Raw genomic sequence first — 21,804 nt, 5'->3', positions numbered from 1 at the left:
GGTCTGGTCTGTGAATCTGTGATTCTTGCCACCCTGGCCTGTCCACTTCTAACATCCGGACAGATTTGAATTGGTGCAAGTGGCGCCCACTGGGAATAATTCCGAAACATTGTTGAGAATCTCGGATGAATTCGAGAGAGGATGACAGAATAGCTATGGTGTAGGCGGAGGCCATTCGGCCCATCGTGTCTGCACTGGCTCTCTGAGCAGTTTCACTTAGTGCCAGTCGCCTGCCTTTTTCCCCGTAACCCCTGCACATTGTTTCTATTTGAATAATCATCCCATTGCCCTCTTGGATGTCTCGATTGAACCTGCCTCCACCACCACATTCCCGGGCAGAGGGGGGGGAAAAAAAAAACACTAGAATTTTTAAAACACAAAGTGTCACAGAATTTTGCAATACATCCAGTGATGATAAGAAGAGGGGTGGCGAAGGGCTGTCATTAACATTCCTCACTGGTCTTTTAATCGCCTGACTTCATGACCGCCAGGTGACGTGAAAAGAAACGTAATTTTGCAAGTGGGTTCAATTCCGCCAATCGATCGCTTCGAATGGTGGATTTTACATTCGTGCCTGGAGTTTGAATGCACTGAAACCCCTCATTGAAAGTTTGTTAAGGCTGTCTATGCGTCAGCTGGTGTTTTACACCTCCGGTCAGCAAGAGTTGACGTTTAAAGAGAAAGAGAGAGGGAGAGGGAGCGAGAGAGAGATAGATAGAGAGAGAGATAGATAGATAGAGAGAGAGAGAGAGAGAGAGAGAGAGATAGAGAGATAGATAGATAGATAGAGAGAGAGAGAGAGAGAGAGAGAGAGAGATAGAAAGAAAGCGCAGTGAGGTTTACCTTTTCTCTCAAGTCTCATTCGTGAGTTACCTTAGCTACCAGAGAAGCCAAGAAATTGGAGCGGTTCTGTAGAATCTGCAATTGAGGCACAGACACACACACACACACACACAGAGAGAGCGCTTAGACACTGCGAGCGCTGGGTTCCTCCTGAAATTGACATGCGATGCGCTGAAACTAACAAGGGCTGGTTCAATGTAACAACGCGGGCGATGGAGGAGTACGAGACTCTAGCGTATGACACAGCCCTGAGCACCTTGGTGGCGGTCCTGGTCTATGTCCTGCTGAAAGTGAGCGTCGATGGCTACCGGCAGTGGCGAGCCCGGGTGAGGGTGCTGATCGTGGGCTCGGGTCCCGTGGGGCTGACGGCCGCTCTGATCGCCGCCCGCTCGGGCAAAGTGCAGCGCCTGGTGCTGCTGGAGGAGCGCAGCCGGACGGCGCTGCTGGCCAGACCCCAGCAGATCGCCCTGGACCCCGGCAGCGTCCGCTTCCTCCTGGGGCTCGGCGTGGACTTCGATAACATGGAAGGGTGCTGGCACAACGAGCACTTCTTCACCAAGGTCGGGGTCTTCCAGGAGTACGTGCTTAGCCTCCTGGAGAAAAGGAAACAGGAGATGGACATCCAGATCCACCTGGGCACCAAGGTAAGTGAGGCAAAAGGTTGGTCACCGCTTACTAGTCATCTACAGCCGAGAAGGGAGACTGTCAGTCTGGGGGGAGGGGGTCAGTGCATGGGACCCTTAATTGATGACAGATTTGGTGACTATCACACCCACTGCTCGATGTTTCTTAATTAAAGCATTTTCTCCTTGCGTTACCCCCAACCCCCAAAGAAGTTGGTCTTTTAAAGTGTGCTTCATGTTCTCTTGGGGTCCGAGAGAGAGAGATAATATTTACGGGGGGTCCTCCAGGAGTGTGTAAATTAGCCGTGTTTCCCTTACAAAAAAAGTTAAACTATCAATGGTGAAGTCTTGTTGACATTTTTTTAAAATCTGAAACATTTGATTCAATTGTAATGCCAAGTGGCCTTGCCATGTGACACGTTGGTTTCTGTTCCGATTTTCTTTCCTTTTATTTCAATTATTCTTAAACTAGCAATTTTTCTTTTTTAAAAATTTCATATTTCAATACACAGGCACTTTTTTTATATCCTTGCCATGTTCTTGTCTTGTGACTATAGAACCCAGTTTGTTTTATAAGATGACAACCACATTATCATTTTGTTTTTAAAGATAAGTTCGGTACAAGTCACACTTGTCTTGCTCATTAACCACTGCCACATATACTGGATTGTGTTAAGCCTTTCATTCCTGGGATCGTTCTCGTGAACCTGCTCTGGACCCTCTCCAGGGCCAGCACATCCTTCCTGAGATACGGGGCCCAAAATTGCTCTCAATATTCTAAATGTGGTCTGGCCAGAGCCTTATAAAGCCTCAGCAGCATTGCTTCTCTCAGATTAGCTAAAATCTATTTTAAACCAGGAGTTGTTCTGGGATCTGTGCATGCAGGCAAAGTAGATGTTAAGTGCGCCCTATCTGCAGGTTCCCTCAGTGCCAAGTCTGATACTGAGGGCATGGGGTGATTTTGACTGGATGTGTTTTGCCTCCCCCCTTTATTTGACCTGGGCTATGACTCCATCTTTGCTGTAACCCACACCAACTGCCTAAATTTCTTCTGATGTCCTGTGACGCTATGCAAGGTTTCTCTGCTAGTAAAAGTTATGCCCTGCTTTAATGCTGATGTTTCACTCTTTACAAGTTTTTGCTCAGTTAATTTCAAACTTCTCCATGCTATAAGCCCATTCAAAATGTGCTGTTTTTCTCATGTTATAAGACTCTCTTAAAGCATAACTTTCAACTTATTTACAGTAAAGTGGCAGTATTTATGTTCATCTCTAGCTAGTTAAGATGCATCACAGTTCCTTCACTGTTGTTGGGTCAAAATCTTGGAGCTCTCTTCTTAAGAGCACTGTGGGTGTACTAACGCCAGGGAAAACAGTAACGGTTCAAGAAGGTGACTCATAACCACCACCTTGAGGGTAATTAGGGATGGGCAACAAATGCTGGCCTTGCCAGAAATGCCCACATCCCATGAATGGATATAAAGCAAAAAAAATGTTCAATTGCATTTGCTACATCATCATTATATTGAGATTTCAGTATATTACTTTGTTCATGCATTGTCATAGCTATCTAGTGGAGCAATTCATTGTGTTCATAATCAATTCGCTCTTCTGTAGTGGGGAAAAGGACAAATGCTGGAAACACAATAGAATTGTGATGTAGAATTTGTTGGGAAATAAATGTGGGTTTAATGTGCAGGAGGAAAAAGAGACTCCGTGAGTTACAAATCATCACAATTTGTTGAATGGTTTGTGCTACTCTGCCATTAACCTTGTGAATAGGGGAGCTCTTTGACCATATTCCTGTGAGTTTCAAGAAGTTGCTGCATTTGGCCAGTAAATATTTCACAGGAAGCTAGGGCAGGTATCTGACAATATAAGAACCGTTTATGATGAGATTTAAGTTCCTGCAATGTCACTCTTCCTCAGCCTAGAAACAAGAACAACTCATTTGTGTAATGTTTTTACTGTAATATTTATAATGCCTTTCACTGTAATAAGTCCCAAATTACTTCAGAGAAGCACTAATAAAACAAAATATAACACTCAGCCACATAAAGAGGAACTTAGCCAGCTGTCCAATGGCTTGGTCCAAGAGTGATTTTTGAGGAATGTCTAAAGGAGGAATGTGGGGTGGAGATGTGTAAGGAGGAAATTCCAGAGATTAGGGCCTTTGCAACTGAAGGCATAGCCCCCAGTGGTGGAGAGATTAAATTGGGGATGCTCAAGAGGCCAGTATTAGATAAGCACAAGATATCTGAGAGTTGTGGGCCTGGAGAAGATTACTGAGTTAAGGAGGGGTTGAGGCCAGGGAAGAATTTGAAAACATGGATAAGAGTTTTGAAATTGGGAAAGGGAACAATTTTAAGTTGTGGAGTTTCATTCCTGTGGATTTCAAGAGCTTAAAATATTTCATTTAATTTCTCTCCCCCCGCCACCCCCCCCACCACCACCACTCCTAATTCAGTCTATCTTTCCCTTTCTGTATCTAATTTGACTGATTTCACTCAATTCCCTATCCCCTTGTTCCTGTTTTTTTTTATTTCTTAAACCTTATTAGTTAAGGAGATACCCTGTTGCTTTGAACATTCACCATGGTCCCAGAAGACTTATTGAGCTTGCTGTGCTGTTATCGGATTGCACTTCCTGCAATTTGTGGTGCAAAAATTTTGAGCTCGAGCCTAAGGAAAATATCTAATTAAAAAGGGGCCATGCTATGCGATGCCCTGCTCTAAATGCACAGTGGGACAGTTTTAAGGTTTTGTGTGTAAGTTCTGGCTAAGCATTGCAAGCCATAATTCTAGCCAGTTTTATTTTCTTCTTTGAGCTTCCAATATTTTATTTAGATAACCCTCTGTGGTCTTGCCTTGTAAAACTGAAGCGTGAAACTTATGGAGATTTAGCCTCCTGTTATGGTATTATATTTTATTTTATTGGCACTTTGCAGCCAGCGTCATTCATTTTATTTTCTAACCAGCCCCCAAAACATACTCTGTGCTGCTACAAGGTTCTAATTAACTCATTCCAAATGGACTCCAAGAGGAACTTGCAATTATATAGTGTCTTTCGCATTATCAGTATATCCCAAAGTTCTTCACAGGCAATGAATTACAATGGATTAAGGGCCCAAACATAAAAACAAAAAAGCTAAAAGCTACTGCGGATGCTGGAAATCCAAAACAAAAACAGAATTACCTGGAAAAACTCAGCAGGTCTGGCAGCATCGGCGGAGAAGAAATCAGTTAACGTTTCGAGCCTTCATGGCCCTTCGGCAGAACTGAAGCATAGTTAGGAGAAGGGAGAAATATAAACTGGTTTAAGGGGGGTGGGGGGAGCTGGGGGGGGGGGAAGAGAGACGTTGAGGGTGTGGTGATTGTGGAGATAAGCAGTGATAGGAACAGATAATCAAAAGATGTCACAGACAAAAGGGTCAAAGAGGTGTTGAAGGTGGTGATATTTGTCTAAGAAAAGTGCTAATTAAGAATGGAAGACAGGATATTCAAAGTACAGCTCTAGTGGGGGTGGGGTGGGCAGACTAACAAGGTTTTAGTTTTAGATTTAAAAATAATGGAAATAGGTGGGGAAAGAAGAATCTATATAAATTATTGAAAAAAAAGGTGGGAGGGGGAGAAATGGGGTGGGGATGGGGGGAGGGGGAGTTTAAGATCTAAAGTTGTTGAATTCAATATTCAGCCCGGAAGGCTGTAAAGTGCCTAGTCGGAAGATGAGATGCTGTTCCTCCAGTTTGCGTTGGGCTTCACTGGAACAATGCAGCAAGCCAAGGACAGACATGTGGGCAAGAGAACAGGGTGGAGTGTTAAAATGGCAAGCGACAGGGAGGTTTGGGTCTTTCTTGCGGACAGACCGCAGGTGTTCCGCAAAACGGTCGCCCAGTTTGCGTTTGGTCTCTCCAATGTAGAGGAGACCGCATTGGGAGCAACGAATGCAGTAGACTAAGTTAGGGGAAATGCAAGTGAAATGCTGCTTCACTTGAAAGGAGTGTTTGGGCCCTTGGACGGTGAGGAGAGAGGAAGTGAAGGGGCAGGTGTTGCATCTTCTGCGTGGGCATGAGGAGGTGCCATAAGTGGGGGTTGAGGAGTAGGGGGTGATGGAGGAGTGGACCAGGGTGTCCCGGAGGGAATGATCCCTGACGGAAGGCCCAAACACTCCTTTCAAGTGAAGCAGCATTTCACTTGCACTTCCCTCAATTTAGTCTACTGCATTCGTTGCTCCCAATGCGGTTTCCTCTACATTGGAGAGACCAAATGCAGACTGGGTGACCGCTTTGCGGAACACCTTCGGTCTGTCTGCAAGCATGACCCAGACCTCCCTGTCGCTTGCTATTTGAACACACCACCCTGCTCTCATGCCCACATGTCTGTCCTTGGCCTGCTGCAATATTCCAGTGAAGCTCAACGCAAACTGGAGGAACAGCACCTCATCTTCCGACTAGGCACTTTACAGCCTTTGGACTGAATATTGAGTTCAACAACTTTAGATCAATGAACTCTCTCCTCCATCCCCACCCCCTTTCTGATTCCCCTTTTCCCAATAATTTATATTGATTTTTCTTTTCCCACCTATTTCCGTTATTTTTAAATGTATTTCCATCCATTGTTTTATCTCTACCTTTTAGCCTATTTTGGCCCCTTCCCCCCACCCACCCCCACTAGGGCTATCTGTACCTTGCTCGTCTTGCTTTCTACCCTTAATGTCACCATTTGCACATTTCTTAGCTAATATCAGCGCCATCAGCACCTCTTTGCCCTTTTGTCTATGACATCTTTTGGCTATCTCCACCTATCACTGGCCATCTATCCAACTCTACCTGCCCCACCCCACCTTAAACCAGCTTATATTTCACCTCTTTTTTTCTATTTTTCCTTAGTACTGTTGAAGAGTCATACGGACTCAAAACGTTAACTGTATTCCTCTCCACAGATGCTGTCAGACCTGCTGAGTTTTTCCAGGTATTTTTGTTGTAATGAATTACTGTTGTTGTGTAGCTACAGTTTTATATTAGCAAGATTTGACATTCAGTAAATGGGATAAAAGGCCAGTTAATCCATTTTGTTGTTGGTCAAGAAGAGGTAGGTCACTGAGATCTCCCTTGCTCTACACTCTCCTGATCAGAGTTTGGTTTGACATCTCATGCTAAGTAAAGCTCCTCTGACAATGCTGGAGTGAATCAACCTAGATTGTGATACAAGTGCCTATTCTTGAATTTGAACCCACCACCTGCTGGCTCAGAGGCGCACATCCTATCATTAAGCCAAGCCTGACACTTCACTCCCCTCTGAATTGTAGATATGCTGTAATGCATGTACTTTGTTCTCCTTGTATCACACTCCTTTCAGATAAGACATTAAACAAAGGCTGTGTTTGCACCCTTGGTGGATGCAAAAGATGCCATAGCACTTCTTGAAGAAGAAAAGAGGACCTTACTTCATATTCTGTTTAACAATTATCCTTCAATCAGTATTCCTTTCTTTTAAAAAAAAACTGGTCACTTGTCTTATTACTGTTTTTGAGCACAAATTGCCTGCCATATTCCCCTACATTGCAGTGAAGTACCTCATCGACTGAAGTGTTTTGCAACATCCCGTGTTCTTCTTTTTAATTTCCTTTCCAGGATTTCAAGAGTGGAACTTTTTTTTACTGTACCTAGCCTTCTCTTCCTCTTAAAATCTACAAGCTACTTAAAATTCCAGTTTTGCATTATTTACCACTACTTCATCTGTCCTTGGTGGTATTCCACTGGGACCTCTATTTCTCAATTTTAAAGCTGTCTCTGCTAAAATAAAATACTTGGATACATTTTTCTAAGCATTAGTGCTGGGCTGTGATGTACTATTGAACTGTGACAATGTTTGTTCTAGGAACGTAACTGTTTTGCCCTCTGCAAGGATTAGTAGGATTGAACTAGCAATATGCTAATGCACTGCTCAAGATTGGGAGATGAAGAAGTCATTAATATTCTAATGCATTAGGCAACAGTTTTATGTACAGAGGAAATAACCAGTTTGGTTTTACACAATGTCACTATGCCCATTGAAGCTTCCTGAAGGGTTTAGCTTAGTCAGAAGTAAATCTGCTATACACTCCAACATACTTTCTTGGTGGCATAATTTTAACATCAACATATTTTTGGCCTCAAAAGTGTGGCTTGGTTGGTAACACTTGAGTCAGAGGTTTGTGGGTTCAATTCCTCATCCAAGAACTTGAGCAAAAAAACCTCTGACATTCCAGTGCAATACTGAAGGAGTGCTGCATTGTTGGAGTTACCTTCTTTTGTAAAGGCCTGGCTGCTGCTCTCAGGAGAATTTAAAAGATCCAATGGCACTTTCAGAGTAGATAATTCTTTGGAGAGTTATCCCTGATGTCCAGAGCCAGTATTTATCTCTCAACCAACATCATGAGAACCTAATTATCTGGGCATTATCATACTGCTGCTTGAGAGCTTGCTTGGTCCAAATTGACTTATGTTTCCTACATTACAAAGGTGAATGTATTTCAAAATAACTTCATTAGCTGTAAAGTGCTTTGGTAGGGGATAGGATTCAGGTATAAAGTACCTCATCGGCTGAAGTGTTTTGCAACGTCCTGCGTTCTTTTTAATTTCATATCTCTAATAGGTTTTCATACCTATAAAATTGAGCCTGTACCGATTCTCCAACCCCTACCCCCTCCCACATGCCCCACCTCCTCCACCTATCTGCTTTCTTCTCCTCCCCAAAGAAACTTGGTCTCATTGAGTTTTGGAGTTCCTCGATAACTTGTCCAAGTAGGATCATGTATGAATTAATATTCCCCCAAAATGAATAATATTGATATAAGACCCATAGTAAATGGTGAAGCCAACTGATGGGAGAAATATTTCTACCACCTTTTTGGCTGTGAAGATCCTATGTAAAATAATTTGCAACTCAACACTGACACCCTTTATCTATATAGAGTCTTTAACATCATGATACTTGCCAAGCTGTTTTGCAGAGATTTCAGCCCAATTCTTGGTGATTGGCACCTAAATAGCTCCATATTCAACTCTAGAGTAGCCAACTCTTGCTATAAGGGATCTTGAGGTTTGTGGCTGCTGGTAATAGAGGGACAGAAATTCCATTGATACAGCAAGGGTGGCCTCAGAGACCAGTGCCGGGGCACATTGTTGGAGGGGTTAGTGCTTGAACTGGTAGTGGCTGATGCTGAAACTGGGTGACAAAATTGATTTGAATATATTTCATCCCTCAACTGAGATTCATCTTAAATGCCCCTCCCTCAAACTTCCTGTGATTGGAATATCCTATGTTGCGTTTATGAATCAATATTTATAAGTTCTTGAAGCATTTCAGTAAAATTAGCCCCATCCTCACCCATGAATTTTCTCTGGAATCTGAGGGGGAGAAAGCTCTTCACTGTATGGTCAAGACCTGCTGAGCAAATGTACTTTCTTCAAGCAAAAATCTTTGCTTGTGACCCAGCATGTCCATTTGAAAGGAGTTTAGATTTCTTTCCTGTGCTATTTTTACCCAAAATGTCAGTCCTGAGAGGTCCATTCATCACTTTTTTATTTTTGCTTGAAAGTCCAGGAAAGACCCGTTATTCGTTTGAACAATTATTTCTTTGTTGCATCAGGGAACACACACAATTCTCTCTTTCAGCTTTGTTGTCTCCCATTTTCTTCCTCCCCAATTCTTTGAGGCCATTGACCCCTTGCTTGGAGATATCTCAAATTCCCTCTGCTACTTGGTGAAACAACAATTGCCCACATGTGAATTCAGACTGTAAATGCTACCGGACTTTGTTTTAACTGTTAGGAAAATGGGCGGGCATTTCTGCCAAGCCTGGTCCTGTCTTCTGATGTTTATACTGGCATGCTTCCAATAGAAAATTTGCTGTCAGCCTTTGCTCATTGGCTCCCCCTCCCCCTCCAAGTCAGACGATTGGAGACTACAGTGCATAACCTGGACTGATTGCAGAAAGTAAAAGCTCATGGTATAGTGGGGTAACATATTGGCATGGATAGAAGATTGGCTGGCTAACAGGAACCAGAGAGTAGGCATAACTTTTCAGGCTGGCAAGATATAATGAATGGTCTGATCCACAGGGATAGGTGCTGGGACCTCAATTGTTTACAATTTAGATAAATCCCTGGGATGAAGGGATGGATGGGGTGGCTTCCAAATTTGCTGATGACATGAAGAGAGGTAGGCAAGTAATTTGTGATGAGGGCATAAGGAAGCTACATAAAGATTATAGGTTGAGTGGGCAAAGATCTGATAAATGGAGTATAGTATTGGAAAATGTGAAAATTGTCCATTTTGGCAGGAAGAATAAAAGAGGCATATTATTTAAATGGTAAGAGAATGCAGAGGGGTTTGGGTGTTTTAGTGCTTGAATCAGAAAAGACAAGTATGCAGATAAAGCAAGTAATTAGGAAAGCTAATAGAAGGCTATCATTTACTGCAAGGGGCATTAAATACAAAATTAGGAAGGTTATGCTTCAGTTATACAGAGCACTAGTCAAACCATCTGGAGTACTGTGTACAGCATTAATCACCTTATTTAAGGAATGATGTAAGTGTGTTGGAAGCAGTTCAGAGAAGGTTTACCAGACTAATACCTGGAATGGGTGGGTTGTCTTATGAGGAAAGGTTGGACAGGCTAGGCTTGTGTGCACTAGAGGCAACTTGATTGAAACCTTTAGGATCCTGCGGGGACTTGACAGGATGGATGTGGCGAGGATGTTTCCTCTAGAATCTAGAACCAGGGGTCACTGTTTGAAAATAAGGGGGTCGCCCATTTAAAACTGAGACTAGGTGAAATTTTTTCTAAGGATTGAGTCTTTGGAACTCTTTCTTTATGAAAAGGTGGTGGAAGGAGAGCCTTTGAATATTTTTAAGGCAGAGGTGGATAGATTCTTGGTAAGCAAAGGGGTGATAGGTTATCAGGGGTAGGCAGGATGCAGATTTGAGGTTACTATCAGATCAGCCATGATCCTATTGAATGGTGGAGCAGGCTCGAGGGGCCGAATGGCCTACTCTCCTTGTCTGTGTGTTTAATGCAGTGTTAAGGGTAAATATTCTGTGGCACAATTTTGGAGGAGGGTATGGAGTTCTCCCCAGTGTCCTGACCAACATTTTATCCATCGATCAGCCTTGCTAAATCAGCCTATCAAATTGCTATCTTTTTGAGACCTTGATGCCTGGAGATTGGCTGCTGGGATTCCTGCATTGCAGCAGTGACTGCATTTTCCAAAGTGCTTCAAGTAAAATATTGCAGATGCTGGAAATCTGAAATTGGAGGAAAACGTTGGAAGTGTTCAGGTCACAGAGTAATTGGGACGGAAAACAGTTGACACTAAGTCAGCATTTTCTGTTTTGAACTTCAAAAAGATATCATTAGCTATAAAGCATTGAGACATCCTGGAGTGTTGAAAGGTGTTCCATGAAAATGCTACATGCATTTTTTTAGAAATCAGGGAGGAGGTGATTGGTAAGAGCTGGGGTAGGGTAGAGTGCAGCCCCTCTAGGGTTCACCGTGTGCCCAGAAAGGAGGGCCCTTCGCCTGAGCTGGCAGATTCCTGCCCTCTGTGGGACGTGACCCTTAATTGGCCACAAGTGGCTCTATTGGCCCTTGGGCAGGAAGGGGCTCCTCCATCTTCCTTTGCTGGTAACATGGCATGGTGGTGGGAGGATGATGTGCATTCCCTCTTCCCTTGCACCCTCCCCCACCACCCCCCCCTCCCCAATACCCATTCCTGGAGGTCTGGTAAAACCCAGCTGACCATGTTAGAGTTAGGATGGAATATGGGAAATTGGGCGGAGAAAGAATGAGACAATGGCCTTTAACCACTGGGATCTGGGTTCATGTCAGACGTGGGATAATAAGTCTCCTGTGCCTACTAGCTGCAAAGTTTCAAGGTGAAGTGAGTGTGGTCTGCCTCCAATCCATTTCATTCAGATGACTCTTAGGATTGTTTGGGTAGGATGCATGTAATTGGGAGTAGTTATCTGATGCTAGTATTCGGGCGTGTTAGCAGACTCTAGAGACTCCGAATCTGGCTGTGATATACCTGGGAGTGCTTGAAGCTGAGGTTGGCTGGAATAAGCAGACTTCTGATCATATACTTTCCTTCAAGAGGTATCTACACTGATCCCTGAAGTCTCTCTCCAGTGTGTAAACATTGATCTCTGTACAACACATTGAGACAATCCACAGTGATGAACCTTTGGAAGTTCTGACAGTTCATCATATTATTGATCGTAATTGAGACTGATATTAATAGGTCGGGTGAGCCTGTCTTTCTGAAATGTTAAGATGGGATTCATTTAAACTGATGAATGTCGATGTTGATCTTTTTAGTTGCACATTGTGGAGTTTGTGCTGGATACACAAATATTGAAGTCTTTCTTCACTTCAGAGGATTAGTTGAATTTTTTTCATCTGGTGAAATAAGACGATGGAGCTAATTTTAAAATGTTTAAGGGGCGATGAACATCCAATTCTGCTATCTGGTAGCAGGATGCCATGTGAAACCGTGCTTCCTGTACTTCTAATACATGTTCTTGTGCATTACAATTGCTGTCAAGAAGGAATGAGAGTCCTAATTGTTGTCACGTGTCATAATGTGCATGGAAACATGCATAGGTTCTGATTCTGCCAGAACACTCCTTTATCACTGAGTATTATCATTATGGAATTCCTAAGTTTCTACATAAACAACATTACTACCTTAATTACTAAGAAGGAAGTAGATAAGAATCAGAGTTTTCTGCAGTATTACTTTGAGTCTGAACAAACTTCTAATGAGCTTTAGCCGTATGGACTATGTGGTAGTCTCTCCATAAGGCAGGGCATGATGGTTTCTCACCAGAAATCAATGTTCCTTTTAAAATGCTGGTGTGCACGGCTAGACTTTACCAATGCGCCGTACTTTAAAATTTTTCTGCACGACCACACACTTGTGGTATTTAGTACGGAACAAGGCATGTGTGGTATCTTCTAGGTTGATGCACATGTGCGCAGCTTAGCAGGAACTTTGAGCAGTAAAGGCATTGTTTGCATTTGTGATTTTATTTTAAAATGGGGGAAAAAAAAAAAAGAATTTTCAATTTTAGTCTTCCCAGCACACAGTGGGAACTCATACTGTGAAATTCTGCAGCCCAGGCTACCATTTCCACACCAATATTTTTATTGGATAGGAAATTATAGCTTGGGGATGCAAAGCTTCCCAATATGCACTCTTATATTGTCAGGAGTGATGAAATGGAAAATGTCCCCTATGGTTGTCTTTCATTTTATAATGTCCAATATTATTTACTTCATCTGTACTTGTGTGTAAATAAATTGAATGAATTGTTTTACACTGAAAATCTGGTTTTGGCATGTAATGATCCATAAAAACCTGAAGGCATGGTGGAAAGCCTACATGAATTCTAATATCCACAATCTATTGCATTATTAGATGTGGGCCAATTAATTTGAGGACAGAGACCAAATGACAGAAATTTCAGGTTGTGAAGACCATTTGAGTGAGAATGTGGCAGTGGCTGTGGTGATCTTCAATCAATGTTCATTCAGACAATTGAAAAAAAGAAAAGCAATTCCATTAATGTGAGCTTCATTTTGGTTATCCTGATTGTCCACTGCTTTTTACTATAATTATCTTGAGTGAATGCTGACTTGAGATAAGCAGGCCTGACTTGTGGAATGCAATTGAACCTGGTGGTGCGGGAGAGCAGAATTAAAGATGGCATGGAATCTAATTGACTTTTGTATTTGAGATGACATTAATTATTTTAGTTATACTATAAGGTTTACTTTGACAGTGTCAACAGGCTATTTGACTACTAGGGGCATCACAGCTGTGTTCAATCCTTTGCTGGAATGACATGCCTGCATGTGGCTGGATACCAATCGGAAGCAGGAGAGTTAATTTGTTTTTCTTCACTCCGGGGCCCACTTATACCCTGAAGATAGCGATTTGGTCTTGCAAAGTGGCTCTAATGGCACCAGGCTGGCTTAAAATAAGGCTGTATGTAGTGACATTACAAGTCCTGGTCAGAATGGAGGGGTTGGGTAATTCTCCTGTCAATCACTCCTAGAAATAACACTAGACATGACCGGGATTGATTCTATGCAAATAATTCATGTAACTAAGTACTGCCGTGCCTCCAGCTCATTGGCTGACTCATTACTTCTTTCAAATAATTGCTCTCGGCAAAAGTGCCAATGTTTCTCTGTCGTTTCTGTTCATTCTTCACTCTCTCCTGTTCTTGTGATGTTGTGTCCTTGCCAATTCTAATTCGGAATAGGCTGGGCAGCAAGTTGAGTGGTTTTTTGAGTGTGCAGTTTTGTTATTTTCATTCATTTTCAACGCATACAGCGTCTGATCTTTCATGGTTGAGGGCCTGATAGTTCTAACCTTTGTGGCTGAAAGAAAAAATTGACGTTAGTTGAGCATGGATGAACAATTTAGCATTACATTTAAGCAGAGGCACTCCACTCACTTTGATCAAGAGATTGATTTTGTGGTGCTCCTGGAGCCTTGAATAACAATCCATTGACTATTCATCAAGCACAGGAATTGAAGCTGTCATTCCCATCCAGTACGTTATGATCCCCGTGGTGACCAATAACTTTCAAAAAGAAATGAATTTCATTAGCAACAAACAGAAATAACCGGAGGACAAGATTTCACGTTTTAATACTTTTAAGCGTAAGCCACAAAATCAACTAAACCGAACATTGCTTAACAGATGAGTAACGCATTGAATTAAGGAAAAGGGGCTTTTGCATTAAATAACAGCCGAGAAATGCCTTACAACCCCTTGTAATGCTAACGATCTGACACTAGTGTGGTGCACTACACAAGAATAAGTCCAAAGTTGCTCCCAGCTCTCCAGCAGTTTCACGTCTCTGTCACTCTTGGTCAAAACTTCCGGTGTCCTTCGAAAATCATTCCACTTGGCCTGAATCTTGCAGGTTTGACATTCACTAGCAAAGCCCACCTTGGCAACTTCCTGTTCCTTAAATCTCAAAAGTCCTATTTGCTCTACTCCCTTTCTTTTGAACATAAAACACATTCTCTTAAAAACATTCTACTTTTCCATTGGGGTATATATTCCATACACTATAAGATTTGCCTTATCGGCAACCCCATAAGAGGGCCTGAGCCATTTGCTCCCCATGCAAGCTTGATGCTGAAATAGGGCATGTCAAAACTATGCTGTGGGATAATGGCTCCCCTGATCAGATCATTGCTCCCTGTGTATATCTCGCACTTGTGAATGGGCCTAAGGCTGCCACTTTCAGTCCTGAAAAATGCCCAGTCTACCTCTGATTATCCTGGAAGGGTAAGGGGGTCTCAGAAAATTGTGCAACAAGTGAAGCTAGCAGGTTCACCCTGCTACTATGCAGTAGCAACACAAGTGGTATTCTCCACTAATAGGATGCTTTCATCAAGCCAAAAAGATGTTCTGCCTATCACACAAATGAGTAATGTGGCATTATGAATTTCAGATGCTCCAGAGCTCTGAAGAAGAATCATCTTGGACTCAATGTTAATGCTGTTTATCTCCACAGATGCTGCCAGACCTGAGTCTTTCCAGCATTTTCTGTTTTTATTTCTGATTTGCAGTGTTTTGCTTTTACCAATCAGAGTCCACTTACCAACTAATCAGCACCCTCTTTTTATCATGCAGTATAAATTGTTCCTTTTAGATTTTGTATTTTTGCAGCTCTGTCCTGATGAGTGCAAGATGAAAAGCTTTGACAGCATGTCCCTTGTTTTCAGCAATACTTTTTCTGTACTATCAAAAGTATTTGAAAATTAATCCTTTTTATATTTTAAATGGTACCTGATGCAGTTTTATTTATCCCAACAGAAAATGGGTTAATCTCAAAAACAATGTTAATAACAATCTGGTCCACCAGAGTAACCTGATTTTAAATAACTTCAAAAAAACTATACAGAACCATTTGCTAGTTATATTGGCATGCAGTAGTCAGCTTCTCCCTTAACTAAAAAAAGTATTTACAAGCTTTTCCTGTTACAAGTCCCTGTTTGTATCCTTATGCCAAATGACCAGCTTAATTTGGACACCTGCAAACAAGCAATTTGTGGAATATGCAATGATGATGAATTTGAGCTGGGAAACTCGATTTGCACTTGAAATTCAGCAGTCATTTGGTGTGACCAATGTTGTGTAAATTGTTTGCGCCTCCCCCAATCCAATGGACCCTAGACGTGTCTCATTGTTGCAGTATTTTGCCATCGATTGTGTGTTTGTTGAGTAAATGATCCATTTTGTGACGTGCAATTTATTTCAAGTTTAAACAGTGTGTGAAATAAGACAAAAATATTCTGGAAATCCAAAAAAAGATAGGCATTAATCATGATTTCAGCAACCTCAAATATTGGCATGCTGTAATGACATCAGCTAAAGTGAAGAATGTGATTTGAGTGTATCCTTTCTGTCAGTATTACAGCTAATCTGATTACATCTAATTGAGCTCTTGAGGATGTTGACATTATTGTCAGTTTTTTAAAAATTTTTAGCCCAAAATAAACTGGTTTACTTTCTGCAAAACATCTGCAGAAATAGGTGTCCATAAATTCAAATTATTTGCTTTCTTATGGCACTTTGAGATAGAAGCAGAATATGTAAAAGATATATGTATTCATTAGGTAGGATGTGGTGGGATCTTAAAAAATGAATAGCGGTACAGGTGAAGAGGTCAGGATGTATGTCAAATTGTCCTGCAAAAATAAAATTTAAGACATATATTTGAAATCAGACTATAGTCTCTGAGAGAGAATGCAGAACTCTGTGGTACAGAGGGATCTGGGTGTCCTGATACATGAATCTCAATGTTAACCTGCAGGTACAGCAAGTTATTAGGAAGGCAAATGGGTGGTTTATATTCCATTCCCCTTGCAATAAAAGTAGGGAAGTTGTGTTGCAGTTGTACGTGGCATTGGTGAGGCCACATCTGGAATATTGTGTACAGTTTTGCTCTCACTTGAAAAATGATATGATTGTATTAGAAACAGTCCAGGGAAGGTTCACTCCACTCAGTCCTGGGATGAACGGCTTTTCTTATGAAGAAAAGTTGGACAGGTTGGGCCTATACCCATTGAAGTTTAGAAGAATGAGAGGTGATCTTATTGAAGCATACAAGGCTCTGAGGGGACTTGATAGGGCAGAGATAGGGAGGGTGTACCCCTTGTGGGGGAGGCTAGAACTAAGGGACACAGTTTGAGAATAAGAATCCCCACTTTTAAGGTGAAGATAAGGAGGATTTTTTTTCTGAGGGTCATTAGTCTGTGGAATTCTCTACCCCCCAGAAAGGATCATTGAATATTTTTAAGGCTGAGTTAGATAGATTTAAGGCAGTTGAAAGTTATAGGAGGTAGACAGGAAAGTAGAGTTGAGGCCACAATCAGATCAGCCAAGATCTTATCAAATAGCAGGCTTGAGGAACCAGATGGCCAACTCCTGCTGCTATTTCCTATGTTTGTATGTAATTAACCTTGATTCTAATGAAATTTTCTTGTTGCTTTGAGCCGATTGTTTGGACCCCACACTGGGGCTTAAATGAATCATTGAGGCTAACACTTGATGATAGGCAAAAGTACCAGAGGTAACAGGAAGAAACTATTTTTAATGCAGTGTGTTGTTGTGGTTTAGAATGCACTGCCTGAAACCATGATGGAAGCACATTCAATGGGAACATTCAAAAGAGAATTCGCTAAGTATTCAGAGGACAGTGAGGAAAGGGAGGAGTGGGGGGGTGGATAAATTGGATAACTCTACCAAGAGCTGGCGCACAAATGATGGGCCAAATGACCACCTTCTGAGCTGTGCCACTTTATAATTCTATCCACACTGAGCACTTTAATGGTTGAGATCCTGTCCTTTGGATGAGATTTTAAACCGAGCTTCTATCAGCCTGTTGATGTGGCATTTTGAAGGATGTTTGCCAAACCAACAATACTCTTTCAAATAATACCACTTACTTATATAAAAAAAATCAGATGGACGATTTATCTCATTGCTGTTTGAGGGGCTATGGTACAGAAAGGCTGTTATGTTTGATTAAACGAGTGTTACCAATAGCAATCCCTTGTAGCATCCCTGTGAAAGTTCGAGATGGTCAACTTATTTCTTGGCGCACAAGATTATCAGTGTTAACCTGAGTTCCCTATTTTTTTTTATATACCCAGAATGGCAGAAGACTAATAGAGAAATTCAAAATAAAGAACTTGCCTTTGAATACCCCTCAAAGTCCCAAAGCACTTTACAGCTAATTAAATACTTTTTGAACTCCCATCACTATTGTGATATGTACCAACCAATTTGCACACAGCAATGTGATGATGAACAAACCATTTGTATTTAAATGATGTTGATTGAGGGAATAACGCCAGATCTAACTCCATCGCTCTTCTTTGAAATAGCACCTGGGCTTAACATCATATCCAAAGGACAGAACCTCGGACGGTGTAGCACGTCCTCATGTGATCGGATCTGAGCAATTACCTCTTTAAAAAGATTCTCTGTTAAATAAACTGTTTCGTAGGTCCTTGGGGCTTGGATTTGTATCAGACATTGGCCACACTGCTCCCCATTCTGTGCTGTAGCTGCTGTGGCGTATTCTAATTATATTTTCAGCAAATTGTGCTCTGAATTTTTGACACCAGGAGGATTGGGGTGCCCAATAGTCTAATTTATGGCCTTCAATGCCAACATCTCAATGTAGTGAATTCTGGGCTGTAGTTCTTATATAGCCAAACACAGCAGTGTTTTGGTCTCAAGCAAGTCCTACAAACAGTAATGAGGTGAATGACCAGTTCACCTGTGTTTAAACAATGCTACACTTGGGGTTTAGCCTGCAGATTGTAGGAAAAAAAGGGCAATTGAGTGATGAGATTGAAGGAAAGGATGAGGTGGAGTGTGAGGCCATGTGATGTAGTAATTAAACTCAAGATGTTACTATGGTTACAAAGGATCATAATGGCAAAACACTTATTTAATTTTAGTAGCTTTTCTGTTTTCTCATCATGTAGATTTATCTGCAGTTTCTAATTCTTGTAAATAAATAATTGAGAGCTGATGAAATTTCCCAACAAATTGACTTCAAAGAGTTCCTGATTCTGATGGGAAGATGAACTATCATCAGTGTTTGTGTACATAACGGTTGACCCCAACAATGTTTGCCATTTAAATTGTTAGTTCAAGCATCTCCCGTCAATAGACTTAGACTTGGAAGGAATATCCAAGTCTAACTCCTCAAAAGGCGACTTCTGTTGTCTAAACCAAAATCAGTTAACTTCCTCCAATGACTCAGCAAATTTAGAGCAAGTTGCTAAGACATAACAGATTAGGAAGTTTTCAAGGTTACTGCCAGGTCGGTGTTGAGTTAGCTGACTCACCCCTGCAGAAACTGGCCCACTCCAGCTAGGACAATGACCCTGTTCTAGGAATTTGGAATGGGGTCTTCAGCTTGAGACAAGAACAGTTGGCGATCCTGACCCATCACCCTACCATAGCAAAGTGGGAGGGGGCCAAAAATCTCCAGGCCTCAGGATCTCAATTCCAATTCCGCAATCTTTATGCCTTGATATCTTATACCCTAGAAATAGGAATAGTGTGGGAAAATAGTGCTGAAGTAGATCAGCCATGATCTACGTGAATGGTGAAGCAGGTTCAAGAGGCCAAGTGGCATACTCCTATTTTAATCCCATTTCACTAAATACTCTTGAGAGATATCTGAGTGAGGGGGGATTATGAAATTGCCTATCCTATATGTGAAATACCATTGTTAAAAACAACTGTCGCTCTGTTAGAGACTCTTTTCAAAGACTCTCAGGATTGTAAATTTTTTAGTTTTAACTTTTTCCTTTCCAATTTTCTTGTCTCATTGGCGCTGGATCTGTTGCTGATGACCAGTGTGGTAGCTTGCTGAATCTGTTTGTGTTCTCACTTGATATTTGCACAAATGCGTATCTGCCTATCTGAGCTGCTGGATGAGGATTATGAATTTTAGTTTTTTTTTTCCATTTTCCTTGCCTCCCTATTTCCTAGGTAGGGGTGCTGGTCAATTTTAGTGGGTCAATTGCTGCCTCAGCTAAGGGTAACTAGTTCACCACAGGCCAAGGATCAGAATGGGCACGTTCTTATCTGCACACCTCTATGGATCACTTTTAAAAATTAGTCATTCATGGGATGTGGGTGTTGCTGGCTAGGCTAGCGTGTATTGGTATTGCCCATCCCTAATTGCCCTTGTTCAGAGGGCAGTTAAGAGTCAACCACATTGCTGTGGGTCTGGAGTCGCATGTAGGCCAGACCAGGTAAGGAGGGCAGATTTCCTTCCCTAAAAGGAAAGGACAATAGTGAACCAGATGTTTTTTTCTTTTTTACAACAATCAGCAATTATTTCATGGTCATTGGGCTTTTAATCCCAGATTTTTATTAAATTCAAATTTGACTTTGCCATGGTGGGATTCAAACCCTGTTCTCCAGAGTATTACCCTGGGTTGCCTGGAATACTAGTGACAATACCACTATGACACCACCTCAGTTTACCAGCTGAGCATTGTCAAAATTTGTTGAAGAAATAAAATGCCTAATTTAGAGACATTTATAGAAGCTTCTGGATGAAAGATGTGTTAGACTTGTGCATTGTTCTGTATCATTATTTCTGAATCTATTCACCAGGAATTTTGGAGTAAGTGTGGTAAATTTTAAGCTGATATCAATCAACTTCTCCCTTGGTTTTGTTCATTTTTGTTTGAGAAGCAGGGGAGAATGAATGCCAAGCTCTATCTCGAGTCACTTGTGTTAATTCCTAACAATATTCACTGCTGGGATTTGATCTCTTGACTGACCAATTTATGGACTCATTGAAGGATGTTGTTTTGACCGTGGTTCAGTAGTAGCACTTTCTCACCTTGGAGTTAAAAGGTTGTGGGCTCAGGTCCCATTCCAGGGACCTATGTTGACATTCCAATGCAGTATTGAGTGTGCTGCATTGTCAGAAGTGTCATTTTGGTCCGTTGACATTGTGGTTTCACAAGAGCTGCTAGATGCAAATAATATCCTTCAAAACATGGTTTTGGTGCTGGGTGTTAATGCTGATGAACAGTAAAGTGTGAGATCTCCTACTGTGATCTGCCTTGGTTAATGTTGTAGATGCAGGATCGTTTTTTAGATTTTGGGGGGTTTAAGACCTGAAACAAATGGGAAGAAATGGAGGGAGGTGGGGGGGTGGGGGGAGGAGTTGAGGAGTGGGTATGTGCAGGCGTGCCCCTGATCGGGGGTGTGCTGCCATTTTACGTGGCAATTAAGGCCCGCTCAGCGTGACTGTCGCATGAGGGGACATGTCAGGGAAATTCTTTTTTCTATTTTTAACATTTTTGAATTTGGCACTGATCTCCCTGAGGCAGCACTTAGCCTCAGGGAGATGAGTGCACTCTTTTTCTCGCACATATGCGCAAAAGAGCGCACTCCTGGCTGAGGGAATTTCTCCCCCCCCCCCCCCACCCCCCACCCGCCCGCACCAGGAGCGCATAGCACTTCCTGGCAGACGTCACACTGGGCGGGCCTTAATTGGCCCGCCCACATAAAATGGCGGCGCGCCCCCATCAGAGGTGCGCCTGCTCCTGAACTTCACCCCCCACCCAACGGCGGGAAAATTCAGCACATGCTTTCTCTGAACCTCACCAGGTCCTTTAACTACTGCAATTACTTTTTAAATGGCTTCAGTTGGCTGTTGGCTGGTTGGCGGGCGCACAGCTGACTTTGGCTGCGCCCCTGCCAACCTGAAAAGTGAAGTGATGTGGGGTGATGTCGGGAGTTCCGCCCGACGTCATCTTGCACGTCGGTGTGCAGGTCCCCCTGCCCCCCCACCCAACCCCCTCCTCTGCAACCCCCCCACTGCACACCAGCCAGGAAATCCTGCCCATTAACTTCTGTTCCTTCTGGATTCTGCTTGACAGACTGAGGATTTCCAGCCTTTGCTGCTTTTCTTTCATTTCCAGCATCCACCAGTATTTTTCTTTTGTTTGGGCACAAGTGTTTTGATTGTGTTGTATCTTTGGTTTACTTTTACTGAGTTATTGTTCTACCAGGCATTGAGGCACAGCTCCGTGAAGTCGAAATATTCGTGTTACATTTACCCAAAAGTCAGCAAAAAGATAATTTCGAAATGTTTGTGTTTTGACTGTTGAAAGTGTTTTAGTTCTGTAGAATGTTTGAAAAGATAAAGCCGTTTTGTGTTGCCTCACTATGGTCTGGGGATAAACTCCTGCATTCTTATTTATACCACTGCTTTAT

At 42.2% G+C, this 21,804-nt stretch overlaps 1 protein-coding gene across 3 annotated transcripts in view; it reads left to right on the top strand.

The window, feature by feature from the left end:
• Positions 1–538: 538 nt before the first annotated feature.
• The window catches only part of LOC144682218 (uncharacterized), a 135,927-nt gene continuing 114,661 nt past the window's right edge, over positions 539–21,804 (top strand). Inside the window, exons 1-2 of one of the 3 annotated variants that reach the window (XM_078544635.1) lie at positions 539–670; positions 797–1,487. In XM_078544635.1, the coding sequence (XP_078400761.1) occupies positions 1,005–1,487 (483 nt within the window). In that variant the 5' untranslated portion in view covers positions 539–670; positions 797–1,004. The remainder of the gene's footprint in view (positions 671–796; positions 1,488–21,804) is intronic. The other 2 variants (XM_078544636.1, XM_078544634.1) reach the window with 2 other exon arrangements.

Source organism: Cetorhinus maximus, chromosome 6, assembly GCF_964194155.1.
Source record: "Cetorhinus maximus chromosome 6, sCetMax3.hap1.1, whole genome shotgun sequence".
NCBI lineage: Eukaryota > Metazoa > Chordata > Chondrichthyes > Lamniformes > Cetorhinidae > Cetorhinus > Cetorhinus maximus.
Note: the sequence above shows the minus strand (reverse complement) of the source record. Positions and strands in the feature narration are given on the sequence as shown.